Source organism: Cynoglossus semilaevis, chromosome 13 (genome assembly GCF_000523025.1).
Source record: "Cynoglossus semilaevis isolate Cse_v1.0 chromosome 13, Cse_v1.0, whole genome shotgun sequence".
NCBI classification, from domain to species: domain Eukaryota; kingdom Metazoa; phylum Chordata; class Actinopteri; order Pleuronectiformes; family Cynoglossidae; genus Cynoglossus; species Cynoglossus semilaevis.
The window spans coordinates 16,777,324-16,801,895 of record NC_024319.1 but is presented as its reverse complement, the minus strand read 5'-3'; the positions used below and the strand labels follow the sequence as shown (position 1 = coordinate 16,801,895).

General features: G+C 43.6%; 2 protein-coding genes across 4 annotated transcripts in view; one reads left to right on the top strand and one right to left on the bottom strand.

Moving 5' to 3' along the window:
- The window catches only part of LOC103388791 (teashirt homolog 1), a 37,290-nt gene extending 17,749 nt beyond the window's left edge, over positions 1-19,541 (bottom strand). Inside the window, exons 1-3 of one of the 2 annotated variants that reach the window (XR_003051459.1) lie at positions 19,093-19,223; positions 11,060-18,888; positions 7,610-9,964 (exon numbers count right to left, since the gene is read on the bottom strand). Coding sequence is in view for 1 of the 2 variants with exons in the window: in XM_008323958.3 (XP_008322180.1) it covers positions 18,301-18,340 (40 nt within the window). In the remaining variant the exon portion in view is untranslated. Of the gene's footprint in view, positions 1-7,609; positions 9,965-11,059; positions 18,889-19,092 lie in introns of those variants that run through there. The other variant, XM_008323958.3, reaches the window with a different exon arrangement.
- Positions 19,542-19,687: 146 nt separating this feature from the next.
- Positions 19,688-23,970, top strand: LOC103388790 (prostaglandin reductase 3). 2 transcript variants are annotated; one of them, XM_008323957.3, is made up of 2 exons: positions 19,688-19,898; positions 22,856-23,970. In XM_008323957.3, exons 1-2 carry the CDS (start codon positions 19,855-19,857, stop codon positions 23,784-23,786), a joined length of 975 nt encoding a protein of 324 aa, XP_008322179.1. In that variant the 5' UTR covers positions 19,688-19,854; the 3' UTR covers positions 23,787-23,970. The 2 variants fall into 2 exon arrangements, with proteins under 2 accessions (XP_008322179.1, XP_008322178.1); XM_008323956.3 differs by lacking the exon at positions 19,688-19,898 and adding an exon at positions 19,925-20,779.
- Positions 23,971-24,572: the final 602 nt, after the last annotated feature.

The window sequence follows — 24,572 nt, the reverse complement described above, 5'->3', positions numbered from 1 at the left end:
GAGGAAAGGCATGTGCCCATAAATCCTGCCTTCCAGTTTACTGCCCAACATTAAAGGACATGTCACCCTCCTAAATCAGCCGCCCTGGGGAGACAGTGGGGCTAAAACGGGGGGGCATTAGCATGTTCCTTCAAACATTCCAGAGAGGTGAAGAAACCACTCCAGCACCTTTTACCCACTTGTATCAATAATACCATCTAAATAATTCTGAATGACTTAAATGATGTCTGTGATTAGCTGGTGGGAGTGTGGATATGAACAGAAATCTGTAAATCCTGGTATCTGATCTACTTTCTTTGACTTTTTTATTTTCATCCCAACAGTTTTAAGCCAACACTTAGTCGAATCTCTGTCCAGTTTTTGTAGCTATTTATATCTAAGAATAACCCCTTTTACCTGGACAGCGTTACAGACAGTTCAATCATAAAAAAATAGCACTAGATAAGAGTTTGTAGAATTAAAGAGGAAGCTCAAAATTAGCCTTTCCCAATTGTCACCCCACTCAAAGAAGACCTGTTTCCGGAAGGGAAGAAAAAGTCACTTACGCACAATCACATTCAAACACACTCGCCTGTCAGTTTAGAACTCTCCCACTGTCTGCTTCTTACACACACACACACACGCACACGGACACGCAGACACACTCATACACACTTTTTAAGCCCTCGCCCGGCATCAGCTGTCACACAACCTGTCTCGGAGAACTAAGCAGAGACAGACGCTGTCAACTTAGAGTGCCTCAAATGTCCACATCCAGCCCGGCAGAGGAGAAATCAAGCCCGTCTCCCAGTATAATTTGCAGTAATCCTTCATGGGAGATAGTAAAGTCTATGGCATATCTGCCTAATAGCATCAGTCACCGGCAGGTTCTAATCTCATATTTAGACCCATTTCCATCACGGGCTGACGACAAAAGCACCAACTGTGATTACCTTGCTATTTTTTTTTTTTTTTACATTTCTGCATGACTTGACTCCTGATAATGGAGGTTGGGGTGGGGTGGGGGGGTACAGGAGGGTGTGTGTGTTTAAATACAGAAGGAGCAAAAAAAGAAACTCTTTTCTCGGCAGAAAGAAGAAAGTAATTTCAGTCGACTACAGCCGGCAGATGGACAGGAGGCTTAAAAAAGGTCGTTAAAGTAAGTGGCAAATATGTATCAGGAGAGAAAAGTGGAGCTAAAGGAGTGAAAACCTTTCAGTCAAGAGCCTGCACACATTTCCATTTACATATCCTCGTGCACACCTTCCACACACTCTCTCTCTCTCACTCACACACTCACACACACGTATTCCTTTTCAGTGTTTACAACCTGTGGTGTTTGTCCTGCTCTGCTGGCTGCTTTACCACGTGCATTTGAATGCCGACTGGAGTGCATCCCTCTCTTTCAGACAGACCCATAAAAGACGATGCTCACAATGAGGGCTCTTTTCAGAGGAGAGGGGCTGCCTGGGGGTAGGGAAGCACCTCCAAAAACTGCTGCAACACTTCAACTATCATGACACAAAGAGGTGCTAAACATGGACCAATAACAAGAGGTTATTCCAAAAGATGACAAACAGAACAGAAACACACTATACAAAGTGCTGGGATGAAAAGTCCTTTAGTTACAGCGCAGGGCCCAATACAGTGTGTCACGTGTGTGTGTGTGTGTGTGTGTGTGTGAGTCTCCAAGAGTGACCTGGTGCAAGAAAGGAGGCAAAAAAGGAGGGGAGGGAGCAGAAGGATCCTAATGAAGTCGTAAATCAGAGTCCGATGAGAACAGACTCTGAAGGAGGATCACATCACTGGAGATCAATGCAGACAGCTTCAAACACACACACACACACACACATAAAGAGAGAGAGAGAGAGAGAGAGACAGTGATGAGAATGAAGATGAGAAACCATCCAGGTGACAACAGTCTCAAGTGAAGCAGACCAGAGGAGGTACTAACATGTACAGTACATGAGCAGAAACACAGCCTCTCTCATCTCCCTCTCCTGGTCACACACACACACACCCAGAGACACACAAAGTGGCAGACACACTCTCCCACCCACGGGCTCAGGAGTCCCACCTCCTTGTTCAATCTGGCTCGTCTGAATAATATCAGCCAGTGATGAATGGTGCTATAACTCTGATATCCACAATCAATCTCTGCTTTAAAGACACATCCATCTTCTGTAATGCTGATGGTGGGAGCAGGGCAGGAGGCGGTGGATGGGTGCTGCCTGACCTCCTGCTGGATGGGTGTTCGCCTGTGCCTGTGTGTGTGTGCGGGTGGCGTGTGTGGTTATAAGGTGCCCATAAAAACAGAGGGGGGAGTCGGTGGTGCAGTGAGTGATGTCTGTCAGCTCACATCTGTCTGCAAAAAAGTAAATGAGGCTTATGAAGACAAATGAAACCGGACCGCCTTCCCCAGTCCTGCAGCTTCTCAGCACTCTCTCAGAGACAGACAGCCAAAAAGTAAGTGGGGGTCTAGGGGGATGGAGCAGGGAACAGGGGGGGGGGGGGGGAGGTTCACAAAGTGCACAGGATCAAAGTGAGAAGACAGGCAGCAACCAATACTGTAATCATGTTACATGGCTGGAGACAAGTTTTTCCTCCATGTCAAATTTTCTGTCTCCCGTTCCTGATATAAACACCAATGTTGTTGAATACACACGTCAGTGAGCTGCACATGAAAGCTGAGCCTTTCATTCACTGCAGAAATGTTTTGTCATGCCAGAGATAACCTTGTCTGTTCGTTGGGATCATTTAAAAGCCTGCACTGCTGATGACCCCTTTTAATGAAAAAGAGAAAAAAGAAAAGAGATATCAAAATGACCAGTGAGTCGATTTAAGCCCTGATGTCAAACCTATGTCTTTATGTACACAGGCATGGGTGGTGGTATCTAGATGGGCTGGGGGGGGGGCAGGGGGGGGGGTTAAAGAGTGAACTATCTATGACCTGTTGGAAAGGTCACGCCTCAGTGACACCACCGCTGAATATTCTTCTTAATGACGTACCACGTCTTTTAACCCCTGCAGACAAAGCAAGGAAACATAATACTGTCAGAAGCCCCCCCACTTCTTTGTCCTTTATTTTCTCCCGCCGCCCACCTTGCTCACACTCTCCCTCTCTGACTGCACCGCCACCTCACTCTGCCCGGAGTTGGATTTTTAATTATTTAACAGAGACTTTCAGCCAGAGTTTCACTGCTGCTCTTCAGGTTGTCTGATCTACTGGGACTTGCCTGGAAGGAAACTTTTACCGTCTTTAGTCTTTTACTGAAACCACAACTAAAAAACATGTAAACACAGTCGTTCTGTCTTTCAAGGTGCAGAAAGATTGTATGTTTCAGAAAAGTTGACAAAAGAACTTAAATCCATAGTTTAACACATAACTTTAACCTTCATCCAACAGGGAAAAGGACAGGGAATTGATTTTCACTGTTTTGACTGACAACTTTAATTCTAGTTGCTAAACAGAGACTAAATTGGAAATTGATGTCTGCAACATAGTCCTAAAGTTAAGACAAAGGTAAAACAAGAAAAGGTCATAATAATGAATTAACCACAATGTTAATTAACAGTTTTTCTGCTGACAGACTCCGACTGGAGCTTCCAAACAAGGACAGACAAAAACAAACTTGGTGCTGAACTTCTTAAAACAACTGTAAATTTAATAATGATGTTAACATAATGATGACACTTTCTGGAGTCACTGATACTGCAGGGACATATTGGCAGCTGAAGAGTTCATGTTTCATGCAGCATTTAGCATTTAACAGATTTTTTTTTTTTTTTTGTCAACGATGAAAATAACCACCCGGACTAGTATTAAAAAAAATCAAACCATATGGAGTACGTCAAAAGTTTGTTTTTCTTTAGGTCTCCAGGCTTCGTCCTGTATGAACTACAAATATGTGGCTTTATAAGAATACTTGACTGACCTGCCTGCAGTCCAGATGTGATTGCATCATGAGATGGGGACAACAGACTGTAGTGTAAATCATAGTCATTGGTCCATAAGTAATGGGAAAATTTTAGCTTGCAAAATTGTTATAATAATATTTTATAATACTTATTTTCAATAAGCATTAATAATTACCCCCAGTTGCAGAACAATTCAATTGAATTACTGCCACCTTTTAAAGTGTGTGTTCATAGTCAACACAGTTGCAGGTCAAGGCACGATTTCACAATTAGTTTATGTTACTTACAAAATACTTGTGCTAAAAAGATTGCATAATATTCTACAAAAATAATGATAAATGAATTAACTTTTTTATGTAAAAAAACAGAGCTGCAGATTCAGTTAAATGTGTGCACTGCATGCTCGCGGCGAAAGAACGGAGGTGCACACAGGTGAGATAGTTTATGGATTCTAGAAGTGGTTGAGATGGAGTTAACCCCGGCAGGGGCTGATTATGGGGGTAGATGAGGGTCGGAGATGAAAGGTGAGCCAATGATGGATGAGAGGAAGCTGGGAATGGAGTGCGTGCGGCGAGGTAAGATGTGAACACAAAAAGTTGCAGATATAGCGCGCCATGACGAGACTGACACAGCTTGCTATTGTAACTGACAGATTGGTTACAACAGGCGCTCCCATGTACAAGCTGTTCTGCAACGTAATGTGTTCTTAAACGGGCCCCTAGCTTTCAGTGCTGTGACCCCGCGGACCTTTGGCTGGGGCCCGAGCAGCCAGGAGAGCTGTAATCTCTTTGTTGAGCCACTCTTCAGTAGCAAGGAGTGAAGAGTGTGTGTGTGTTTGCATATAAATAATAAAATAACGCTAGTAAAAATAATCAATAGCATTCACTTAAGGGCAGTAAACGTGTCAAGATGTTACATTAAGTACGTTTCAATATCATAATTTATGGTGTAAAGTACAATAATTATTAATAATGAAAAATCCTTGGAGACTGTTGAGGGAGTAGCTCACAGGAAACACTGAGTTTAAATGAACTTTTAATGTGATTTACTTCTTCAAAGTTGAGAGTGACTTTGGCTTTAAGGTAAAGCAACTGCCTGCACTCACTGGGGTTTTTTGGCACCAAGCGAAGTGAGATGGGAGGGTGGAGGTGGTTTTGGAGGGGGGGTGAAGAGAGAGAGAGAGAGGGGAGAGCAAACCAGGAGAGTGAGTGAACAGCGGGGGCGGGCCAAAGGAGTGGGGAAGAGTGAGTGAGAGAAGGAGGGAGTGAGCGAGGGAAGGAAAGAGGGAGGGAGGGAGGGAGGGAGGGTTGAGCGTTGGAATGAACTCTCTCAGGCTTTGTGGTGCACGTTTCCCAAGGCCCCCGCCTGGCCCCTTTGATAAATGACACATGTCATTCTGTCAGCTTGTGACACTGCAGCTGGGAGGCCCTGTGATGTATGGCTCTGCTGAAAAAGGAAATCAACTTTTTTCCCTTCTCTCTCTCTCTCCCCTCTCTCTCTTTCACCCCTCTCTCTTTCTGTCTCCCTCTATCTTCTCCTCCCTCTCCCTCCCTCCTTCCCTTGGCCCAGGCTGAGTGCATGGCCTTTTATATGAGGATTTAGGTTTCCTCTGGTCCAGTAAGCAAAAGACAGACATGTTCTCCCACATGCGCACACACATTCATACTCCAACAAAAAACAAAACAAAACACTCACACACAAAAACACACGTTCACGGTGACGTAGCGATTACCATCGTGTACAAAGCCATAACCCGAGGAAAAGGGGGCAAAGCTACATCTGAGCTGGATTCAGGATTTATGGCAAAGAGCCGAGGAAGTAAACAAAGTATGCACTTTTTTCGTAGGCAAAAGGCAGGGGGCAGGTAGAGAGTTGGTGGGGGGAAAGATTCCGGTTGGGCAGGATGGCTGGTGTCTCCCACTGGGTCATCTGTCATCCATGTGTCTGACTGGAGGACGAGTACACACAGCTCTGGAAACAGTGCGCATACGCGCACACACTCCCACAGGAACCGAGATGAACTAAGAAAAGTATGCCACACACACACACACACACACACACACACAGATATGCGGGTACACAGCACAGATACAGGCAGATAAATATTCACACTCCAAGAAAGAGATTTCAGAGCAAATACCCACACTATCAATCTTCAAACGGTGGAAAAAAATGAAAACAAAGATTCAATGAGATTTTATTTCACAGGGCAAATAAGTCTAGCCAATGAGCTGCTCCCAGGAGGCCTGCCCTAACCCTCCCTTCCTGGCAGATTAGCCTATCACGGCATCTCATTGACCCCTCCATTCCAGGCGCCACCCACGCAATGGGTGAGCCAGCATAGAGAACACCAATCTCTCTCTCTCTCTCTCTCTCTTCTTCTTCTCTTTCTCTCTTCCTCCCTTTCCCACTTCCATGCACTCTCTCTTACACTCCATTTTTCATCATATCCTAGTTTCTTTCTCTCCCTTCTGCTGCCGCTCACTCCCTCATTTGTTCCCACCTCACCTCTCATTTCTCCCTCCACCAGTGACCCTTTATCAGCGCTCTGGAGACTTAGGAGCAACAAGTGAAATTAAATTAAAATTCAGGAAAAGCCAAGTGTGACTCAGCTGTGACCAAGAGACCAACACTGTCCGTGTCACCTTTTGATCCTTTGGATGAAATAACGTCCACTCACTGCTAAAACACAAACAAATAGAAACAGTGTTTTCAAAATAAGGATTGTGAGCCAAAAGTGGCTCACGAGAAAAAATTTAGGATAATCAGGCAGGAAGATAACGCCACCTCTGGTCTTCACACAAAACACTTTTCAACCAAAGTTTTTAACTCTTTTTCAAGAAAAAATATTATTTGTTTTGTAAGTTCTTCATTACCCTAAACATGTGAGATTTTTATAGCAAAAAATGCATTATAAACTAGCAGACTATTTCTGTGAAGTAAAGCTACATTAACATTTCCGACTGAAAGTCTAGTGACTAGACTGGGTGAAATGTTGGCACCAGATTCGACTTTTGAGGAACTCGGGATCTCCATTATATTAATGTCCTTCACAGAGTTGCTGTTGTAAACTCTGTGGCATAAAACTACAGGAGCAGGATTCAAACGGTTCAACGGGACCGCATACACACTAATGAGAAGAGATCACTATGTGTTGCTATGGGGACCGGTGCTACTTTGACTAAAGGAGAGCAAAAGAGCAAGAGACAGAGAAAGACACAGAGAGAGGAGGGAAAAAAAGGAAACAACATAAAAAAGGAGGAGAAGTTGGTAAAGAGCCAGGAGGATGAGACATATTAATTTCTTTGCCATTCATTACAGGGTTCCAGACTGGAGCCATTTAGTTGCGTTTGGTCCCCGCTTTTGGAGCCGGCGCGTACAATTTTTCAGCGCACTAGTGCAAATTTAAGGCATGTCCTTTGTCAGTTTTTACTTGTAGTGGATACCAGAGCAGCTCGGTTCATTGTTATTTCAATACAGAGTCAGTATAACGCAAAATAATTCGTCAGTAATGCACTTCAGACAGTGTCTGATTGTGCTGCAGTGCATGATGAGGATTTATGTGGAGCTCTTACATTTTGTGCTTGCGCTCCCTTAATGTTTCAGATGGGAGCACTAGTGATACCGGAGGAGAGAAAAAAGTTAGTCTGAAGATCTGATTTAAAACACAATCCTCGCTCTCTCTCTCTCTCTCTGTGTAATCTGATACATATTTTTCCTTTTCGTGAACATGTTCTGGCCTCGCCGCTCCTCGATAAAAGTAAACCGAATGTGTCGGGTTTCACGAACAAAAGGAAACTTTACGGATATCATTATCGTTAAGTGACAAAAAACCATCTACAGGAATGTTTAGTTTTTATCGATTACAGTCAATAAATTATCCCAAAATAAATGTCCATCTCTAATCTCTAATCAGATTTTATTTCTCTAAACAACTGCTCGCTACACGACAGTGTTCAGTGTCATTACTCTTGTGATTATTTTTCTCTTTATAAAATGTTAGCATTTTACTTCAGGTCGCAGCACAAAGTAGATGGAATGTTCGGTGGCATAACAGCATTGATTTAAAAGCAGGCAGCATTATAAATATCAGCTATTTGCACCTTCCAGCAGAAACACACTGATACACGCTGTAAAAAGCTCATAACCGTTTGAACCTAGATGGAATGTAAAGTCAGCCTGAGAGGCAGGGAGAGAGAGAGAGGGAGAGAGAGCAGAGAAATAAAAACATGTAGAGGAGTGCAGGAATCGGCCAGACTGCGGCCACCTGGGGGTCACGAACTGCATACGACCCTGTCAGATGTGCGCTGTGGCTGTGGGGGGGTAGTGTGTGTGTGTGTTCCTGAGTGTTTGTGTGTGTGTGTAGGGGGTCATCATTAGGGCTGAGTGATGAGTTGTGGCCATGTCTGACGACTGCAGGGTAGAGCTCCGCCGCTGGAACGACGCTGCATTTATAAACGCCGGGAGGCCCTCACAATGCCGTCAACAGCAGCAGTGCAACAACTGTGTGTATGTGTGGTTTTTCTGGAGGGGGGGGGGGGGGGGAGGGGGTAACCACCACTGCTATGAGCCCCCCTGTTAACAAGCTGTCTCTGTGACCCACAGGATATGGCTTTACACACACAGACAACAAACACATTGAAAACGGGCGGCGAATGAAAGCACATTCCTGCCACTAATGTCCGACTACATGGATAGTGCAGCCACTGTGGCCATTTTGTTTTTGTTTAGTCTCCTTTTTGGACCGAGGTTTGGTTTGTGCGGTCTGATTTTCTCTTTTAATCACAGCGGGAGCAGAGGAAGAAGGAGGCATGAGGAAATGAAGGAAGTGACATGACAAGGGAGTTAGTGTGTACGGCCAGGATCCTGGGAGTGTGTTGTTGCAAGCGCACAAGTGTGTGTGTATTTAAGAAGGCGGCAGTGTCAGACTCCAAGGTCAGCCGATAAACACCATATTCACACAAAAAATAAAAATGAGGAGGTGGAGGAGGTAGGAGCAGAACCTGCAACCTCCGTTTCTGCCACTGATTCCTGAGATTCTTGCATCAATTAATCACTGCGATGGTTACGCCATGGTAATACCAAAAACAATCTCCATGATCACACACACAAACAAAATTTCAAATTGCTATCATCCATCTCACCTGCCCCTGTAAACAGCACAGGGGAGGGTGGGGTGTGGGAGGCACTCATTGGCCTCTCTCTCTCTCTCTCTTCCTCTCTCTCTCTCCCTCTCTGTTCCAAAGGCCTGGTCAGTGAGATGATGGTGAAAAATTAACAGCAGACAGCCAAACAAGTAAAGGCACCAGGGCGAGAGGGATCAATGTGCAGCATCCGCACGGCAGGAGCTGCTATGTAAAACACTTGCCTTAAGTCAGCCGCATCCAGTTAATATTTAATCCCTCCATCCATCTCCACACAGAGCGTTTCCCTTTTTGCTATAGCCGCCGTTTACTTTGATTACACACAACCATTTGGGACGGAGGGGCAAAGCAGAAATGATAAGAGAGCATGGTGGGTGATTTGCATGGAATGGAAAATATTTTCAGGTTTGATAACCCAGCTCCAAGCAATAGAGTGCCAGTGTGAGACAGAAAAGGGGGGAGGAGGAGGGTCTGCCTGAAGATACGCAATAAAAAAAAAGAGAGAGAAAGTGGAGAAACCTGAGGTTTGGCTCTGTGATGAGAGAGGAGGATAAAAAGTGATGGGGAGTGAAGAAGCTCAGGAAAACAAACCAAATCGGGTTGCCTTATTTAAAACAAGAGATATGCAAATACTTCACAGCAGAAATAGTGAAATAACACTGATAATATCTTCCATGCTTCTTCTGTGGCGAATGATTTCTAGGGAGGAAATCCAAAACTGTAACTATGAAGTGAACATGCAAATCCATTTGTGTATTCCTGGGGAGCTCGCTGCGCTCACGCTCACTTTGCTGTTTTTGTTTCCTTCTTCACTCTGATCTGTCGCCTGTTTTTTTTTTTTCCTTTTTCTTTTTCCTACAGCGGCAGTGGGTCGCATTCATTATTGAAGCCAAATAATAACTACACATTGTCAACAGTTACACCTGACGTTGACATAAATGACATGTATATACAGCGCAGCTATGGGCTATATAATTACAAATGTTATTAAAAAAGTTTTTTTATTACAGAGAATATTGTTACGTCTCTCCCCAGAACTAAAACGACTGCACGCATTTTTTTTTCTCTCCACTTTTTCTCAGCTCTAAAGCCAGCAGCAAATCTGCTGACCGCACAATGTGTTTATCAGCATGTGGTTTAGTGAAGAGCAGCAGCCTCAGAGATGGGCAGTGGCAACTGTTCATTTTCTCACTCATTGACCTCAGTTCTCCACTTAACAGGGCGGAATTAGAATCCAACATCCGGGCATAGTGGAGATCCTACTTTACAGGAGCTTAACACACACACACACACACACGGATATATATCACACTGTGTGTGCATGCACCCAAACAAACAGCACGGCTGTAATCTCTCTACCTGTAGAATGCAGTCACAGATCACATCGAACACCAGCCTAAATCTGTGAAACAACAACAGATGATTATGGTCTGCACGTTTTCTGACATGAACACAGCTGCATTGATCTATTGATCACAGTGTTCTGCAGGTAGCCGTTTGAACGAGCGGCAGAGGAAAAGACACGGGACCGCTGGGCCCGTGACAACACCGACAAGGGTAAAGTGTTATTTCTCTCGTATGCCGACAGCTGGACCAGGGGGAGGAGGGCATCAGCGCGTTGTACGGATGGAGGGATGGAGGGACATGTGCGAGAGTCAGGAGGGGCATTCGGCCGGCCGGGCAGTAATTCTTAATTGACACCTGTCAGGATAATGGCGCCAGTCACAGCTGTTGTGGGAGAATTTGTCCATGGTCCCGTTCATCTGTCAGCTCTAATACCCGTCCTAAAAGTCCTAAACACATCTACACACACACACACACACACAAACACACACAACACACTGATTCCATGCCATAATTCTTCTCCCCTCTTCACTGCACATCCACACACACAGACACCATTCTGTTTTGTTAATCTGACTGTATATTAGTGCCGACTGCAGTCCTCAAATGTCCCTCCTTTCCTCTTCTGTCAATGTTGAAGCCAAATAATAACTACACATTGTCAACAGTTACACCTGACGTTGACATAAATGACATGTATATACAGCGCAGCTATGGGCTATATAATTACAAATGTTATTAAAAAAGTTTTTTTATTACAGAGAATATTGTTACGTCTCTCCCCAGAACTAAAACGACGCTTTTTTTTTCTCTCCACTTTTTCTCAGCTCTAAAGCCAGCAGCAAATCTGCTGACCGCACAATGTGTTTATCAGCATGTGGTTTAGTGAAGAGCAGCAGCCTCAGAGATGGGCAGTGGCAACTGTTCATTTTCTCACTCATTGACCTCAGTTCTCCACTTAACAGGGCGGAATTAGAATCCAACATCCGGGCATAGTGGAGATCCTACTTTACAGGAGCTTAACACACACACACACACACACGGATATATATCACACTGTGTGTGCATGCACCCAAACAAACAGCACGGCTGTAATCTCTCTACCTGTAGAATGCAGTCACAGATCACATCGAACACCAGCCTAAATCTGTGAAACAACAACAGATGATTATGGTCTGCACGTTTTCTGACATGAACACAGCTGCATTGATCTATTGATCACAGTGTTCTGCAGGTAGCCGTTTGAACGAGCGGCAGAGGAAAAGACACGGGACCGCTGGGCCCGTGACAACACCGACAAGGGTAAAGTGTTATTTCTCTCGTATGCCGACAGCTGGACCAGGGGGAGGAGGGCATCAGCGCGTTGTACGGATGGAGGGATGGAGGGACATGTGCGAGAGTCAGGAGGGGCATTCGGCCGGCCGGGCAGTAATTCTTAATTGACACCTGTCAGGATAATGGCGCCAGTCACAGCTGTTGTGGGAGAATTTGTCCATGGTCCCGTTCATCTGTCAGCTCTAATACCCGTCCTAAAAGTCCTAAACACATCTACACACACACACACACACACAAACACACACAACACACTGATTCCATGCCATAATTCTTCTCCCCTCTTCACTGCACATCCACACACACAGACACCATTCTGTTTTGTTAATCTGACTGTATATTAGTGCCGACTGCAGTCCTCAAATGTCCCTCCTTTCCTCTTCTGTCAATGCTGTTCATTTTCTAGAATCCCGGTCGAGATGACTCAGGATTTGTCTAAAAATACCTTCACAAACCCCTCAAGTTCACAGATAGAGTCGTTTACTTTGTCCTTCACACAATTCTCTTTCAGCTCTCATTTCTATGGAATAATTTTCACTTGACTTTATTTGAGTTATAACCAACAAACATTTTTTTGTCTCTCCATCACCTCACGTATCATCACCACACTGCAAAATGTTTTTCTGATCTCGACGGTGACAAAAAATGTAAATATTCAAAAAGTAAAGGGAAATTTAAAGAAATAAAAACAAATGAAAATGATCAGAAAACAAGAGAATTAAGATGCATATGTGAGTGAATGGAGGGGAGGTGGGGGAGAGCGGGGACTGTGCAGGGGTTGGTGGTCCCTGGACAGATCTTCTACTCCTCTGCAGTGGGCCCTTCTCGACTGCCTTGTTTGTTTGTTGGCATCAAAGAGCTGCCTCTCACTCCCCCTGCTAACTGATGTAATCAGTAAACTACATGTGTATTTTTTCCTGCGCTGAGGAATTCAAATACTTATTAGACAAAATATTCTGTAATTGCTCATCTTTTATTGATAGAAGTAACATGTTAAATTTGGCTCCAGCAGACTCTCCTCTTACCCTCACGAGGAGGCACGGCACTGATCAAGAGCGAAATATTTACCCTCAGCAAATGTAACACTTAAGAAAATTTCAGATGTCAATTTTTTTGTCCTAAATGCTGCAAGACTGCTCCTCTTGAACGGTTCCCCTCTTATTTCCTCTCACGTCTCGCGATTATGTGGGAGGAAAAACAGAAAAGCACCATAGCAACAGTTTTTCATTAATGACCTGCTTAGCCTTACATTACTAGCCGCGGAGCAGTAACAAAGTGTAATTACTCAACACTACACAATTATTACATAGTAATCAAACACACTAAACATTTATTTAAATCTTTTAGTCTAATTTATATTTTATGAAAAAAAAAAACAAGTGTCGCTCGCAAGAAATTCGCAAGATTTTTTTAATGTATTTATTTTAAACTGTGTCGGTCCAGTCCTACAGGAGAGCTTGCTATCTGTTTCAGACTTGTTTTCCCCCTTCCTTTTAATTTTTTGGATCCCATGACTTGCTGCTGTTTTTATGTTCAGCAAGACAGGCAACAAAGCACATCTGGCTGCTTTAATGATATGATTTCCCATCACACTAAGCCACCTCCATTATGACCTCCCACTGAGACATGCTGGCTGCACTTAAACATTAGCTGTAGGTGTGTGTCTGTGTGTTGGTCTGATTGTCTACGGTTATGGTTGACTATGTGTGTGTGTGTGTGTGTCAGGGGGTTTGCCCTAAAGGCTTATGTTGAATATGCCCCAGAAAAAAATGTGAAAAGAGACAGGGAACAGCATTAGTTCCAGCCGTGGTGTGAAAGCAGGTATGTACTAATGTATAAGAGATATGAATAGCTTCACACATGCAGCTTATACCTGGTTAGCACCATTCATTTTCAGATACATAATTTACTCAATTAAAAAAAAAGCTAAACTAAAGACTGATTTTGTGTTTGTTTTATTTTATGCAGCCCTAGAAGAAAAGGGAATTTAATTTTAATTTCTGTAACCAGAATAAATGGAAGTAATGCACAAAGCTCGCCCGAGGATACACACACACACACACTCACACACTTACGCACAGACACCCAGGCACACACAGGAGCACTTGTGGTGACTTGAAGCATTAGCAGAGCAAGCTGAGCATGTCTGACCTTTGACTGGCTCAAGTCCCAGATGTAAATTTAACTATTAGTTTCGGAGGGTGGCGCAGGAGCAAAAGTGGCCATCGACGAGGTCGATCGATGCCACCTGCTAACGACGACGCCGCCACTCCAATTAGCGTAACCTCTAGCTGAGTACAAACACACACACACACACACACCGCACACCGAAGGAACACACTGGAAGCATAGAGTCTAACTGAAGGGGGGGAGTGTGTGTGTGTGTGAGGGGGGGTAAAACAGGCTGCGGTGGATCAATATGTGTTCCTGCACTGTCTGATATCCCTCAGTTTGATAGAGAAGGCTGAACAGATTTGACAGTCAGCAGTGAGAAATATGTGGAGCGGCTGTTTAGAAGCAGCTTTCCTGCTCCTGTGGGGGGAAACAGAGAGAGGATCAGAAGGCAGGCCTGCTAAAGAGGATGACTAACATGGCGTGGTTACCGTTACACTCCTTCAAGTTATTCATTCCAGGAAATCTAACACTGGTCAGCGCTAAGCTAAAAGCACACACACACACATACACATACACACACTCTCCCTTTCCTCCTCTGTATCCACTTCCCTCTCCTGCTATCTCACACACTCGCTCACCAACTCTCTCTCACACACACACACACACGGTATTCATCACATTTAAAACATGAATAATTTTTCCGCAGAATCTGTAAAGTCATTAAAACATCAGGATCTAAGAGTCGCCTGAACATTTTCTAAAGAAATCGACTTTTTTTTCTTCTTTTTTTTTAAACAAAAAGTTGTTTGGATTCACAAAAAGCTGGCTGTTATTAACAATTTAAAACGTTAAAAGTAAACACATTGCAAATAGAGGCCGTGCACTGTCGTCCAAAAACGTGAATCTCAGCATGCTATTATTTTGAAGGGAGAAACTCTTGTAACATTAAAAGCAGTTGGCTGTGTAATCTTAGATATCCCAGGCATACAAAAATAATTAATCCCTGGACACTGTGATTCTCCACATTGAAATAAAGAGGAGGCCTTCAACGAGGCGACTACAGGCAGTGAGTTAAGAGGACGCCCAGCCAAAGTGCGTGGAGACTGTGTTATGATATGGAGCTGATTTAGTAGCCAGCCCATAACACATGCAAAAGTGTAAAAACTTCAGCAGAATGTCTGCCTCTTAAAAATGGTTCCACGGATGACTCTGAGTGCTGATATATCAAGTGGTTAGAGCAGGCCTGTAACTGCGTCATTAATATAAAAATAAATAAATCTCGTCAAACGCTTTTAAAAAAAAGGGGGTGGGGGGGGGGATCCACTACTTTAACATTTCAGCTGAGACCAAGATGGAACTCTGGGTAAAAATGTTGCCTGGTAGAAAAGAGTAACTACAGTTGAAAGCGGGCTCCACAGGAACAGGAGGATGCTTTTTTACACGTATATGAAAAGAGAGAAAACGAGGGAAAGGTAGTGATGTGACGTGGCTGCCCTGACTCTTATTACAAGGTTATAAGAGTGGTGGTGGTGGGGGCGGTGTTGGTGGGGGCCGCCGTGGTGGCAGGGGCTCAGCAAGGTCATTAACTGGCATTGTCTCCTGACGTGATTAGTCAGGTAGCAAAGTCCATTTGTCACCTGTACAGGCAAATTGAGTTGGTGCTGCACTAGAGGCTATAGGGACTGTATAATATCAACTTGATTACATCAAGGCAGCTGCGGACTTGACACCTTACTGAATTTGTCAGCATTAATCGTTAGGGCCTGTCACAAATCCATCAGCTCCACAGATAATTAGGGCTCTCTCTAATGAAGCCAACGGGAAGCAACCTCCACTCATCCTTCCACCCACCCACCCAACCCACCCACTATATGCACACACACACACACACATACACAGTTTCTCGTAATTAACTGTCGTGTTTCACAAAATAAGAGCGAGTCCATCTTATCTCCACTTTTTCTTCTTCTTGTCCTTCCTCTAACACTCTGAGCCTGAACCTGGACGAGAGTCGTCTTTGCTCCATTCTGTCTGTGAACTCTGGCTCTCGTCTTCATCGCCTCTAAACCAGATCAGTTTCACTGGGAGGTGAGGCTACAAGTGGCACGTGTGTAAAAGAGAATAAATGTGAACTGTGTGTCCACAAAGATACTGCACACACACACACACACACACACACACACTCTCTCTCTCTGTCTTTCTCTCTCTGAGACACACACATGCGTACACACACACACACTTTGATGTTTGAATTTGCGAGCGAAATTTTCTCGCGTTTCTCCTGATCAGAAAAAAAACTCACTTTTCCCATGTCTGCTTTTTTTTTATGAATTTACACTGAACTAAACTCACACGAGTCGCGCTTTAAAACCGAGGCAATAATTCTCTACTTAACGTAATTAGAACTGGAATTAGAAAATAATATCAATTTTGTTTTAATGCAATAAAATAACAACAACAATAGTAAATCAATTGGAATTATGTCTAATTAAAAAGAACGTAATTGTTTTAAAAGCTTCCGCAAACGGATATGGTGTAGCAGAAATAATTTGACTCATTTTTAACAACGACTGTTATGATCCATTCCAAACACACTGTACAATTTTAACAATTTTTGGTGCCCTTAAAAAAGTACCGTAAGACATTGTTTTTATACTAAAAGATGTAAATAAATTTAAATGTCAAAAAAATTCCCTAAATAAAATGTAGGAATATTTTTTTAAAAAAAGTGTAAAGTCCCCTTAGCTGTTGGAATTATAAGGAGAGAGAGGAACTACTAATTTTTGAATAAACCTCTCTCACCCACTGTCTGGTGACTATTGCATTAAACATGACATCTCTGTGACCCCCTCAAAGCAAACACACACACACACACACACACACTATTGATCTATTGCACATCTTGGACTATAATGGTCAATCATATCTGTGCAGATTTTCCATGTTTCTCCATTAACATGGGGGTTGGAGAAAATACTCTACTCTGTTCAACTAATATGGCAGAATACACACACACGCCACATGAGAGCATCAAGCCTAAAAATCTCCACATGAACTTCCCAGTGTGGGACACACGTCAGGTGGATCCTCCTGCGCCAGAGAGTCTAAAGGGGAGAGCGTAAGAAGTTGGCAGCGAGCACTAGTTGAATGTTCCTCATCCTACACTCCGTCTCATCCTCCTCCTCATCACCATCAACCCTATCATCACCAGTTGCCTGCTTAAAATGATAAAAAACCTGCTGAGTTCAAAGTCTCCGTCGGCTGGCCCTCCTGTTCGACCAACTTTGCACCTCATATTTCAAAATCTCTTTAAAATTCTGTAACTGTCTTTTGTTCACTCCAGTTGTTAATGCCTGACTTCAAAGGCTCGGCCTCATTAGCACAGAGGTAGAAACCCCTGTCACTCATTTACATTTGTTTAAAGGCTGCGAGGAGACGAAAGCAGGAAGGGGGGAGTCCAAATCCAAACCACTTGAAGTCATCCTTGTCGGTTCTCTGCCAACACCTGGTTTTATCAGTTGGTCACATTGAAAATATTAGACTACCCTCCAGCAGTGGATATTGATTCCATTACCCACTGATTCTTACAGGGAATGTGGGGTAAATTTGGATGGAAACGCACAAAAAAAAACCCTCTCAAACACTCATCACTCTGCTGTTAAAAAGCGCAAAATGCTACTCTAGCACCTGATTTAAAAAAAAGAAACAAGTGTTTTTGGATGGTTTTTATAAACGTGATCTCTTTAGCACACACACGTTTCTTTCATCTGTTTTTTGGCATATTTGCATAAAAAAAATTAAATGAGGTGATTTTCCAACATGATTCATAACTTTATTTGCTCTCTGGTAACTGGTTGAGAAAAACAGCAGGTTTGTGTGTGTGTGTGTGTGTGCGCTGAAAACCCAGCCAGAGACATGGCTGTCTTCATGGAGGGATTTATTGATGTTTATCAGGGATGAACAGATCAAAGACTGCCACATGACAGGCGATCAATCAGGCATCAAATCAAGAATGGCAATCCTCTGATAAAACAGAGAAAAGGGGGGAAAGAAACCCAGCTCTCCCCACTTTCTCCCCCTTCTTTCCCAGTCAATTATTCATCATTACTCACTCTTGAACCTCAAAAGCTCCCTTTTATCCCCATAACATGCCATTTAGTTTATCTCACCGTTCTAAAAAGAACTTTCCTGGCAAAGAAGGATGTTTCTCTTAAAAATGACTCGCTTAATGGCATTGCGCAGATATCTGCGTCATTTGCGCAATTAATACACATTTGGACGCAAGTGTGGGTCAGGAGGTGAATGTGCGCAGTTACCACAACAATCTGGATTTAAAGAGAAAAATAAATGACACAACTGGATTGTGAGAAGTAGAAAGATGTGGTTAAAATTGACAGAAGTGCGTAAAAGTGGAGAATGGTGTGTGTCTGTGATGGGAAATGATGGTAAACGGAGGGGCGGGTTATACCTGCTGATCGCCGCGGCTCTTGCTGCTTTCTCCTCGGCATAGTGACCGTCACGTTCCACGGTGCTTCTCATGCAGGAATTTACAAACAATTCAAGTCTGTATCAGTTGTGGAAAACCATCCCGCGTGTCGGGGGAAGAGGGATTTTTGATCTCGGAGCTGAAAATGTCAGTCTTCTCTTCAAATTGCCTGCTCTTCTGCTGGTTTAATAGCTGGATCGGCTACAGCGAGAATGGGCTCAGAAATTACGAAGGCATTCGGCCAGCTCCTGACACCTTCACGACAATCAGAGCTCATCTTCCTTCATCTTTTCTCGTGGCAAAATAATAGTAATAATAATATTATTTTTAAAAAAATAAATAAATTAAATGACCAGAGGCAGCACCTTCAAGTTTGCAGTTCACCCCGTGGAAAAACCCCCCCTGCTCTCCAGTGTTGTTTGGGAAACGGGGCACGATAGTTTGCTGCGTCTTTTACGCACACCAAAAACTAAAGAAAAAAAATAAAGCAAACAAATAAGTCCAGTGTGGTCGCACAGCAAACTCTGAGAAGTAAGGTATCCTCGTGGTTCTTGCTCTTTCCGTGCGGACCTGGAAGAGAGAAGAGGGGAGAAGAGACAGACAGGCATTAGATGGGTTAATGTCAGTCCCGTCACTACCACGCCACCTCAGCCCGGATCAAGCCTCAGCAGTCCGACGGAGACTTTTCCTCCCTCCTCTCGTTCACTGCCTTCTTCTCTCTCATGTTGAATTCATAAATAAACGGGACGAGCAGGCGTTTTCTCCTTTACTTACGTTTTAGCGCTGTTGGAAACGATTTCCGCTGCTCATCTCATCGCATCTTGGACAGAGTCGGGATTTTTTGGGAAGGGGTGGTTGATGCGGTTGGAGAGGATATCACTTGAGAGAGAGAGGGGGGAAACAAACAAGACGCAGGCGCATCCAAGCTTCGCCAACAACAAATCAGATCGACACGGAATCAAATGTTCGTCTCTTTAGGAAAGCAAAGAGGGGGCAAAACTCCAGGGACTGATCCGAGGTCTCCGGAAAAAGAGGAGGAAAAATGGGAACGCGGTGGATCCAGAAGCTGTTTCAGACAGTCTCAACTGATAGACAGACGCATCGAGTGGCTTTTCCTGCTACATTTTACTCCTCCCCTCTCCACGAGCGTCACCCCTGACAGAGGAGCCTACCTGTCAATCTTTTTAATTGTCTTGTTTTTCCTCCCTCCCTCCCTCTCTTCCCCTCTCTCTCTCCTTCTCTCTGTCTTTCTGTCTGCTTTTGCTTTTTTGTGAGAAAAAAAACCTTCGACAAAAACGCGACGCCTTTACTGAACTTATCTGGAGATTAAAGTAAAAACTATTGTTTATAAAAACACAAAAGTCCTAAATCGTAGAAAGTCTCAGTGCGGGGAAGCGTTTTAACAACTCGCAGTTAAAGACAGTCAGAGGTTTGATTCCCACTGGGAGTAAGAGAGGAGGGTCCACTGGTCCAGCATGTGCTGTAGGAGCAGCGGAACCCAGGAAACATGCGGGATGCTTCCAGTAGAAGACAGTAATGATGTTGAAGATGATGATGATGATGGTGGCGGTGATTGAAAGGTATGGAATACGATCTACACTTTTCCAAACAATTTTGATTTACAGCGCAAACGCGCAAACATCCGGTCAAATAAGTCAATAAAATCACGCTGCGTATTTGTTAATAAGTTGGGTTTTGTTTTGTTTTTGTTTTATACAAAGCAAATAATTCTACATGGTTTGTTGTGATATTCAGAGGAAGAAAAGCGGCTTTGGACGCGCTGTGTTTGTGGGAGAAGGTTGGGATTGATTCGTTTCACCTTTCTAGGAAGTGAGTGTAGTGTCCGGGAAGGGGAGGGACTCCGGCGACAAGTCGAAGTCGCTGCTGTAGCTACTCGGAAGGGGTTGCGCCAGAGCAACGCTTTTGCAACCTAAATACTCAATTCGGCATGTTAGCAGCCACGCAGCGGAAGAATACGTGGCTTTAATGTTTTTATTTTGGTTCCAAAGCGCGTGTTTCGGTTCGCCTCGGCCTGCAAGTGCACGCTGTGTACACGTGCAGGGAGCGGAGAAGCCTTTAGCGCAGGCTAACAACAGCAGCTCCCGCTGCTACAACGGACGTCCCTTAAGTTGTCCGTGAACTTTGTCACATATCGGGAGCCATATATTCCCAGCATGCTGCCGGTGCTGCTGAGAAACGGTAGGAGAGCGGTGTCGGTGATCGGTGGGGTGCGCACGGGCAGAGGTACCGACACCGTCGCACTTGCAGGAGTTCAGCCGCGGCGCTCAATCATAGATCAGTCCTACTCTGTGCACTTTATGGATTTCATGGGAACCTCGATACCGAGCAGTATGAAAAAGCTGGTCGTCACCAAGCTGAGCCATAATTTCAGAGAGGCCGTTTCTGTGCAGAACGCCGCGGTTCCGACACCCGGCGACAAGGAGCTGCTCGTCAGGAATCGGTGAGTTGCGTTGTTGTTATTTTTAATGGATATGTGTGTAGACACGACGAGCTACTGCTGCGTGTTCAGCAGATGAAGCACACGGTGTCACACCAGTGTTTTTATGCTTTATTTTATGTCTAAAAGAATATGCCTGCCGCTGTTTATTGTTGAGAAGTTGTAAATAAATATATCTAGGCTTACCTCGGTTCACCTGTGCCCGGCGTCTGCGACTATCATCATCATCCTCATTATCATCACAAGATGGCAAGAATACGTGAGGAATAAGAGCGCTACTGTAATTCCAAGTTCCGCCCTCTCTCTCTGCATTTGTCTATCAATCCATCTCTCTCTCTCGCTCCCCTCCTCTCTCTCCCCCTGTCCTCCCTGTCTCTACGTCACCAACCTACAAACAGAAAGTCATGGAGGGACTCAGACTGGCACCGACAGATGAAGAAGATACAGAGCCTCACAGATACGGGCTTTGCAGCATCACTCACTCACTCACAGTCACCTGGAGTCAAAAAAGGGTCAAAGAAACTCAGAAAATAAAAACAGAATCAGCGTTCGTTTCCACTTCTCTCAGTCTACATTAAAAACTAAAGCACAGGGGTGTGAGACTCTTACCTCGGAAAGGTAATCTGACATTTAACACCTCAACATCACACAGATTCAAAGAACCAGAGAAATGTTGCGTTGTTTCCAGCACTTGAACTGAATTCAACATTTAATTCAGTCCCAGTGTTCAAGGCTACATCAGGAAATGATCTAAGTGTCGGATCATTTATTTGTGAACTATGACCGTTGACCTTATTTTTTTAACTAACTGGGATAATAAAAACATCTGTTGGTGTAATCATTATACAAACTGAGGCTTATGTAGTCAATTTTACCCAGCTCAAAGCCCAAGGAATATAAACAAGGACAGTAACATCCCAAAGTAATATTTTGATAATTGAGAGATCAGTGTCACAGTCAAAGAAGCTGAGTTTTCCATAAAGACGCGACAGGATTTTTTTATTGTCATTGTAAATTTTTTGTGGTTACTTTCTTTTTTTTTATTTTACACGTCAGTAAAAACAGATGTTTGACGATATCTCGTAAAGTTAAACTTAATGTGCACTGCGTCATATATCGTGTGACATCGCTGTGACAGCTCTGGAAACAAATTCCTTTTTTTTATTATAAACAATTATCACATTTTTATTATTTTTTTAAGCAGTTTTTAAAATGCATTTTCAAAAGGCCAAACAAAAACGTTTTTATTGTAACAAATCACATTTATTTGATAGTGTAATTTGGATTCTAATGTAAGTGGAGCAAGTGATTTTTTTAAACTTTTTTTTATATATAAATCTTATTTAAACTTCTTGTAACTTTTACTAATGTTTGTTGCAATTTCCTAGGAATAAATTGCATTTTTAAAAGTAATATCTGTGGATACAGTGAAGTATTCCGACTCCAGGGTGGCAGTCAAATTAAGGTATTTTGTGAAGTCATCAGGGCCCATCTATAAAGCACACATGCATTATCAACAAGCTCAAAGTACACATGTAACACACAGTAATGAGGCGCAGCGTGCGTGCCGCTCTAAACGACGATAAATGATTTATTTATACATTCCTTTCCCACACATTTGTTTCCAACATGTTACCAAAGTCGGATGAGAACAGCCGCCGTCGTGCTGAGACAAGACACCGCTCTTTAAGGTTTTTTTCTTTTTCAAAAGTGCAGTTTGTTGTGGGTGTCTGTGAAGACAATGAATCATGACATCATGCAATGTGTTTTGTGATACAAGCCTTTCCCTGTCAGAGCGGGACTGTTCTCTTCAAGGGAAAAAGGAATCATTGCCAAAACAAACCCCAGTGTTTATGCCCTGTGCAGACGTGTCTCCAAGAGGAAGCTCAAGTCTTGACCTTCATACAGGAACTCAAAGAAAAATATGTGCTTAAGTTAATAACCACACAAAAGACTTTGTTGTTCTGCCATGAATACTGTGCATGTGTGCATTTGATTCTCCATTCATGAAGGAGCAGTTTGACTTTTCATTTTTAACTTTTAATTACAACTGTTGCTCTTCTCTCTGCTTGTCCTCAGTTTTGTGGGAGTCAACGCCAGTGACATTAATTACTCAGCAGGCCGCTATGACCCTTCACGGAAGCCCCCGTTCGATGCTGGTTTCGAGGGTATCGGCGAGGTTGTGGGCCTTGGCCTAAGTGCCAGCTCCCGTTTTACCATTGGGGACACCGTGGCCTATTTTTGCAACGGTGCATTTGCAGAGTATACAGTAGTGCCTGCCAAGGAAAGTGTTCCTGTCCCTGCAGTGAAGCCAGAGTTCCTCACCCTGCTGGTCAGCGGCGCCACAGCTTACATCGCCCTGAAACGCCTGGGCGACCTGGCCAAAGGTGAAACCGTTCTGGTCACGGCGGCAGCAGGAGGGACCGGACAGTTTGCCGTGCAGTTTGCTAAACAGGCGGGATGCCATGTGATCGGGACCTGTTCCTCCGACGAGAAAGCGGGCTTCCTGAAATCCCTACACTGCGACCGGGCAATCAACTACACCACGGAGGACTTGGCCAAGACGCTGAGGAAAGAGTACCCAGACGGCATCGACGTGGTGTACGAGTCAGTCGGAGGCAGTGTCTTAGAAGTCGCTGTGAACAATTTGGCCAACAAAGGCAGACTTATAGTGATTGGCTTCATCTCAGGCTATCAGACCCAAGTGGGGATCCCACATTTTAAAGGAGCCACACTCCCGGTCAAGCTGCTGCAGAGGTCAGCCAGCATGCGAGGTTTTTTCCTGCCCCACTTCATGAGTGACTACAGGGAGGCTCTGGGGAACATGATGCAGATGTTTGTCAAAGGGAGGCTGGTGTGTGAGGTGGACTGTGGCGATCTGGCAGAAGGAGGGAGGTTTGTTGGCCTGGAGTCCGTTTTCCGTGCTGTAGACTATATGTATGCTGGGAAAAACCTGGGCAAAGTGGTGGTGGAGGTGGCACCACCCTCTGTAAGTAGTAGCAAACTGTAGTCAGCTATGATTTACCAGAGTAAATAACCTCAAATAATAAATGCACTGTGAATTAGAGTCTTATATATTTATATAATATATAGTCTTGAGATGTTGAAGTGGAATAAAGATTGAACTGTAATTTTTCCATCAGACTAAAGAGAATCTTTTTGTCATCCGTGCAATAAAATGACTTAATGGCTCAGTTTTGACTCATTTTCAAGCCCACAGCCGCTGTGATCTTACTTTTAGCCGTGTTGAGTCACTTTGTCTCCTGTAAATGTTTCATGATAGACTTCACTGTTTTCCTAATGGGGTGTGTGCCTTACATTAGTATGTTCCTGTCAAAAGTAAATGCTGCTGCAGGTATGCTTGAAATTTCCTCTGCCTGTTGGTGGCTGACGGAATTGGCATTCACACAATCAATCTTCCCTCATTCACGTGCCCCGAAGCCTCTTGTAATAATACAGACAAAAAAAAAATATGTCCAGCTAAGCACGAGACGGACAAATAAATGCAGTTACTTCACTTTTGTAGTAAATGCATAGTTTAATGTTCCCTGACATATTTTTGTGTTTTTTAGTAGAAACACATATCAAAATATGTTATATTTTATATACTGCATGTAAGAAATGTTAAATATTATTTTATTGTTATTATTGTTTGTATAATTTCTAGGACAAAAATTAACAAATTAAAGCTGATCTCTTGGTAACTAATTTTGAAGTAAAAAATTGTGGGAAAAAAATTTAATGTTTTTGGTTATAAAAAAAATCCTAATCCTAAAATTATATATGAAATTATATG